The sequence below is a fragment of the Periplaneta americana genome, chromosome 7 (assembly GCF_040183065.1).
Source record: "Periplaneta americana isolate PAMFEO1 chromosome 7, P.americana_PAMFEO1_priV1, whole genome shotgun sequence".
NCBI classification, from domain to species: domain Eukaryota; kingdom Metazoa; phylum Arthropoda; class Insecta; order Blattodea; family Blattidae; genus Periplaneta; species Periplaneta americana.
Genome location: NC_091123.1, coordinates 88,694,996 through 88,702,723, shown reverse-complemented (window position 1 = coordinate 88,702,723; position 7,728 = coordinate 88,694,996). Strand labels below are relative to the sequence as shown.

Here is a 7,728-nt window from a genome sequence, read left to right as displayed (position 1 = left end):
GGAAGTTGTACAACTGACTAGAGATTAATTCCAGCTCTGGTAATGAGAGCTGTACCCAACCGAGAAGTACCTAGATTCACATATGATGTATAAATATAAGGACGAAAAATCTGCAGTGGATACCTCTTGAAGGAAAAGAATATCAACATCGTGTTCCACTAAAAAACGTTTCAATGCATAAAGTTTTGTGGGCGAGGAATTGTTATTGAAATTCACAGTGGCAATACTTATAGTGATGGTCATTACTTTAGCCAATAGCAGAACAAACTTCAACAACATGTTGCACAATGCACAACCAGTAATCGTCGGTCAAAGATCTAGTCAACTGGACGTAATAATGGAAATCCTAGTTTACTGCCTTCTCCTTTGTGAGGGTGAGAACGATGTTTAGGAGAATTACTGCTTTTAGCCAATTTCTTAACACCAATCTCCTGTGACGAGGACTTGTTTGTCGATCCAGGATCTTGCTCTTCTTGTTGCATTGCTTCATTCCAATCCTCTGGAACTGCTGCTGTTGCTCCCCGAATTTCTTCAGGATCCTTTGAATCACCTGTAGTAGCCGGAACAACAACGTCGACAGGATTCTTCTGCCCATTGACAGAACACTCACCAGTGTCAGAAGATTCCATTGCTTTATACTTTTTCACTGGTTGCTCGTGAAGAATCTCTGATACGTCATCTGCTGAATCTGTTTCCGAGACACCCTGTTCTGTCGTCATAGTCACCGTCTTATCAGTCACTACACTACTCTTTTGCGTTATTGATTTCTTTTGCAATGAAGTACTCTCGTGCATTAATTTTGTATCCGAAGTACCAATAGATGCTTGTTTTTCGGATAAACTATCAGTCCCATTTTCAGATGAAACACTAGTCATAGTAGGAGTTGTCGCTGCTTTGGAAACACTAGGAGAAGGGATCAAGTCACTCAGTGTAAGACGTGTTCGAGATTGTACCGTCACAGGGGCTTTTATATTCCTATTAGGACACGCTTGCCGTATATGAGCTGTACTTCCACAAGAAAAACACGTACGTTCCTGCCCAGGGTAAGTTACATAGGCTTCGTGACCGGCTATGACAATCGACGAAGGTATGGCCTTGTTTAATACCATGTGTGTAATGCGTATACCGGTATAGACATTATATCGAAATTTTGATGACCACTTTTCATTTTCTATATGTTGCACTTTCCCATAGTTCTGTAGCACGTGTCGTATTCTTTCATTGGACACTTCCGGTGGTATGTTGAACACTCGTACCATCACGACTTCTTCGTCTGCAGGAGTTATGTTGACTGTTACATTATCTCCATTCATAAGTTTAACGGATGATGATCCAGTATGTTGTTGTAGGTAATGTTCATAACTAATTTTATTTGTAAGTTTAATATACACTGTATTTTGTTTCCCTACTAACTGAATCGCTTGTATTTCCGTGTCTTTGATACGTAACCCTTCTTCTATCCATCTATGTATGTCAAATGCTGTAGGACGCGTTTCCTCTTTATTAAATATTGCTTTTAAAGTATTTTCCCTTTTAACTGCACTATTCATGTTTCACTACAAGGTTATCAAAACAAACGCACAATGTAACACTCACGCACGGACTACGTACGACACACGATGTTACCTGCTCGGCTGTCGCCGGCAAACTCCCTCACTTGAACCTGCTTAGCTGCACACAGGTGGCTGATCCGCGGCGAAATTGTTGACAGTGCAAGTCTAATTTCTTCATCGATGGATTTGAATGTTTTAATTTCAGTTAACGTCGAGAAGCCCAGTTCACACATAATATATGTACTGTAGTTGAAAATGACAATAACATATTAACTTTTACTACTTCGTGCATCACAATTTTCAGAGGAGATGGCAAAGACATAGCAACAATGGCTTCGCGGTAAATGAAACAATGGTCGCTCGGTATGTTATGATAATACTTCACGTACTTTAGCCACGAATCCTTTCATAGAAGCGGCTCCATCTGTAAAACGCTAACGCAATCCGTTGTTAATTAATTACGGCCCACATATTCATTAGTTGTGCGAAATATTTCTTCACCGGTTGCTGGCTCGAGCACTTGTTTGCACAAGAAAAGCTATTACATCCCCATGAATGTATCGAATGCAGGAAAGAAGTGCGTGACCGCTAATATCGGTGGACTCGTCGGTCTGAAGTGAGAACTTCTGCCTGCTCTTTATTTTATCCTTCATAATGTCTCGGATGTCACTGGACATGTCACTAACATGGCGGCTAATTGTGTCAGCAGAGAGAGGAATTTAATTTTAATTTTATTTTAATTAATTTTATTAATTTCTTACAATAATACGTAAAAGTTCGCGTCACACTTTTCACCTTGTGGAGGCACACCGGTTGCAGAACACTGCACTAGAACAATACGAAATAAACAGATACACAAAAACACACACACAACAAATCCTCAACACAATTGAATTTCAAACACACACACTATTTGACTCCACATTATACAACATAAACGCACTCCCACCGGAGAAAACACAAAGATTTCGCAGTTCTGAAGATGGCCCCCAAACCGAAACTAGTCAACTATACTGTTTTCGCTGTAAGAAAAATCCTAATGTAAATATAAGCACGTTGCTATCATACCCGTGATTGGCTCCCAGTCGAAACCCTCACACGACGCAGGAAAATATAGTTCCGCACTTGGAAACCATAACGTTGTATTATTTGAAAACAAAACATTGAATTCTAGTTGTTAAATACGATGAAACATATAACTTCACTCATAGTAAAAGAAAAGCTACTCTTATATTTTGTTATGTAATATGAACGCGGATGAATACCAAAAGTAATACCGAGATAGTCTGTTCTTGTAACAAGCTGGCGTCACTCGAGCTCGTAGTTGTTCACGTAAGCACGTGGTACTGAAGTATAGCTTCTGCATCCTCGATGTGTGTGGTTATTAAACATAAGAGTGGAAACCCTCTCAATAGCGGAGAAAAACAAATAGTCTTAAATGTATATAATAAGTTAAGTGAATTTTAATTACAGTAATTATAAAGTAAATGTTTCCTAATCAAACGAATGCATAGTAGTGAGTTAGGCCTACTGGACGAGTAAGGAAAATGTTTAACATGAAACAGAATGTACAACAGTGGACGGGAACACGTACTAAGAATCTATGGCGCCAAACAGCGGCTAATGAAGCCTCACTTCAGTCACGTGCTATTGTTTATATTAGGATTTTTCTTACAGCGAAAAGATTATAGGTATTTATAAACTTAGTTCAAATTAACACGTGAAAGCAATCACCATATTATATTGTACAGTGAAATCTCTCATTTACGAACATCAAAGGGACATAACAATCTGTCCGCATCTGGGAGGTGTCCTTCATTGGGAGGGAGGTTCCCCAATCTAACAGCAAATTTATAATAGGCATTATGTATCCCTTCACGATTTAAAAGAAATGTATTACTGTAGTATAATTCTAAAAACAGTATACTGTACTACAGTAAATTGTTTGCAACTTTGAACTACAGTGGATGAGACCGAAAAAGGAAAATACAATACTGTAACATTCAATTTTATTCTAAGGCTACAGTTATGCAGTACTGTAATTTACAGTTTTCAACTTAACCTTTACGTTCAGGTGCCATGTCTCTCGAAACAGAACAGCTGATTGAAGTGAAGAGAATAATCCTACTAACCCTATCTTGTATCGAATGCGGAAACCTTGGACCCATCAGACAGGTTAAAGTTTATTATTTTGTTTATCCACCTGTTTTCAGTTAACAAGGGGTAGCCAGCTGGGTTAGTGATAGCCTACGAGACCCTTAGGGCCATATTCATAGAAATTCTTAGTGCGGGCTTCCGGTGGATAATCAGCGAACTAACGTTTTTCGTATTCCTAAATCAGTGTTAGCGATATGATATGTTATGGATCCTGTACAAGTAATCAGTCGATAGCAGGGGATAGTTTAGCACACTCGTAGTGCGGGCTAGCGAAATGTCTATGCATAGCACCCTCATTGTCTTCTTTCGTGTTAAGGAATTTCTGTACAGTTCTCAAAACTAAATTTTTCATTTTTGTAACACATTAGGTCTTAAAATCCAAGTTCTGTCCGCAGTCAGGAGGTAAAGCAAGCTTTAGGACTGTGAAACAGCTGTCCGTGTTTGTGTCTGAGTCCGTAAATGAGAGTTAAATTTATCATTATTTCTTTATTATTTCAGTTGGGACATAAAAATCTGTCCGTATATGAGGAGTGTCCGTATCTTGGGGTGTCCGTAAAAAGAGGTTTCACTGTATTCCTAATACAAATAAAACATTTCTCAATACTGGATCACTATGTGTACAGAGTAGTCCACAATATCTGAGTCTAAATACTATTTTACTAGCAAAGGACTACCGATACCGGTATTTAAAAAATTCATAATTTATAAGTTGCATTCTGGAAACTGCAGAATGCAGTGTCTGTAATAAAATGATTGTGTTTTTTTTTTTTCCTAAAACACACTTTGTAAATCTAAGCTCAAACCCAATTTTTCTTCACAGACACAAAGTAACATGACAATCATATTCATAACAATAGTATTTAAAGGGACTCACGACAGGAAGAAACTTGGCTGTGAGATAAAACTGCGCATGCACAGACTTCTCATGTAGTGCCAGCGTGATACTTAGCTGGATTTATTTTCGCGTACACATTTCAGATCAAACCAAGACGTTGCCTTCGTACTCCAGTTACACATCTTTCATATACGAAGGTAAGGTTTGGTTAGTTTAGATTTTTAATAACCAAGTCCACACGTGCTCAGACCCGTGGAGGGAGTAAGAATATGGAGTTGGAGCTATAGGTGAATGATGACGAGGGGAAGCGTGCCAGGTGACGGAAGGGGGAAAGAGATGTGCGAGTACAGACTACACGCCACTCTGCTACGCGATTGAATACAGAGAAATTGTTTTTAAGAGGAAATCAGGTTTTAAAAGTACACAAACTATTTAATAAGACAGGGTGAAAGAAACCAAAGCATTTCGTCGTTGATTTTATGAAACCTCCTATGTGACAGTACAGAAAATAATTTATTTTTCACCAACGTTTTGTAACGAATTACTTCATATATTTTATGTAGGCCCATTGACTTTTAATTAATTTTTTCTTCCTTCTGAAGAATTATGTTGTGCACTGCCACATAGGAGATCTCATAAAATCAACGACGATTTGAACATGTAAGAAAAAGAAAATCACCTGTTATATTTTATATGTATTTTTATGGTAAATTAATTATTTCACTTCAATATTTAAAAATTATAAGCATATGAAATCATTAGAGTAATAATTGTAATATAGTGTACCTCTGTTGGTTTCTTAATTAAAATAGAAAACTGATTGAAGTTTAAATCAATAAAATATATTTTATATGTATTTTTATGGTAAATTAATTATTTCATTTCAATATTTAAAAATTATAAGCATATGAAATCATTAGAGTAATAATTGTAATATAGTGTACCTCTGTTGGTTTCTTAATTAAAATAGAAAACTGATTGAAGTTTAAATCAATAAAATAATACTTTATTACAAGTGTGATGAAAAAATATTCAACTTAATTGGCACATTGGCTGAAACTAGGAATTAGTAGAAACATTAGTATATCCAAACTTTGATATTACTACGACATCAATTTTACTGTCCCTTGAATAATGCAGTGTTGTTTGCAACATTTCTTACTGAACTAGCACTATCCACAAACTTTTTACAGGTATAGAAAAGGCGAATATTTACATAGACCTACTTCAATGAGATAGCCTTCATTAAATGTACAGAATGGATTTGCAATGATTCTTGTAGAAAATCTTGTCGAGTTAAGCAAGTGAACATATAATTCGCTTCCCAAATAAATTCTTGTAGCACAACACTTGTCAAAATAGTCTCCACTGAACTTCTTTTTCATGAAATGGCCACCACTTCCCTGAACAGTTGTCCTTACCATTTTTTCTGTGGTAATGCAGACTCTGAAGCAAATACCTTACTATAAGAATACAGGACAGCTGTATACTAGCAGCATTGACGTGAGTGCGAAATATCGCGGACCTGACATCTAGCGGAGCGGCGTGGAATTACGTCCACAAATACAAATATTAACATAACAGAATTCCGACTATTGTTTAAAACGCGAGTAACTAATGTGGAATAATATATGAAACACTTTTGAAATGTTTAATAGTATTTAATGTAACATTATTGTTTTATATCAAAGCTGCATATTATGAGAAATATTGCATAGGCCTGCTTTGTATTACTCTCCGTAATTATTTATCGACTATGGAACACTGATTCGAATTAAATGAGTTAATAAGAAACTAACTGATTTCATGGAAAAAATATAACTAGATTAAATCAAACTTTTTCTCTAGGAGTCCTGTACATACGTATACGATAAAATTATTATTTTTTCAACGGAGACACCAAAATAACTTAGAAATGGTGTCATGGCGTCCGCGGTATCACAGCACGGGACAGCAGTATGTGCATTGCATATGCCCCATCACGCGAAAACGTATTAGAAACGTTTCAGGATTTCATGATTAAATAAACAGAAAGTTTAATAATAGATTTACGTAGATATCGTGCTTCTTATAGTCAATCAGTACTGCCTGCCCAAGCCGTGCTTGGGTGGACTGTACGTCACTGGATAAAATTGTACGTACCGGTAGTCGAATAGTAGGCCTACTTATTATATTGGTGAAACTGTTGACGCATTTGTTTGTGTGAACAGCACTTTACCTATTTTTTTACGTCGAGCCGCTACTGATCCACTTCCGTTCGTTTTAATACCAACCTGTACCAGCACACCAGAACTGATATTCTTGTAAATGGAGTCTTCATGCCACTTCTGTTACGTTATTTGCAATCATATTGTATTCGGTATTTTAAGACTATACGTCTAAAGACGCTGCTAAATGCTGCCTCTGCTCTAGTCACAATTTCTCTCTCATGTAGATTACAACGTATAATCATTACTGTAATAAGTAATTTCATTCCCTTATACATAAATTTTATTGTTAATGTTCAACCTATTTTAATCCTCTTTTAACTCGTGATTTTATATGTAGCCTACCCTTGTTTTCCATTATGTATTCCGTTCTGCATCATATATACATGTCTTCACTGTTTGTAACATAAAAATTTAGTGATCTGATGATGGTTCAGTGGAACCGAAAACGTTAATTTTTATGTAGAAGCAGTAGGCCTATCTTTGTGTTCATTACATTGTTGAATTGATTAAGTCTGACGGTCTTTATAATAAAATCTTTGAGAATTTACACAGCTTATCGGACCCAACATGGTTTTCAAATACTGTATTATTATAATATTAGGTTTTAAAGTTTGTAATAAATTATTATTATTATTATTATTATTATTATTATTATTATTATTATTATTATTATTATTATTATTATTATTATTATTATTGGCGGCCGGGTAGCTCAGTTGGTAGTGCAGCTGGCTACGGACTGGAAGGTTCGGGGTTCGATCCCAGGTGGTAACAGAATTTTTTTCTCGTTGCCAAACTTTCAGAACGGCCCCGAGGTTCACTCAGCCTCCTATAAAATTGAGTACCGGGTCTTTCCCGGGGGTAAAAGGCGGCCAGAGCGTGGTACCGACCACACCACCTCATTCTAGTGGCGAGGTCATGGAAAGCATGGGGCTCTACCTCCATGTCCCCAAGTGCCTTCATGGCATGTTAC

General features: G+C 36.7%; 1 protein-coding gene across 1 annotated transcript; it reads right to left on the bottom strand.

The window, feature by feature from the left end:
- Positions 1–317: 317 nt before the first annotated feature.
- Positions 318–1,550, bottom strand: LOC138702777 (uncharacterized). Its single transcript, XM_069830076.1, has one exon. The coding sequence runs from the start codon at positions 1,548–1,550 to the stop codon at positions 318–320; it is 1,233 nt and encodes a 410-aa protein (XP_069686177.1).
- Positions 1,551–7,728: the final 6,178 nt, after the last annotated feature.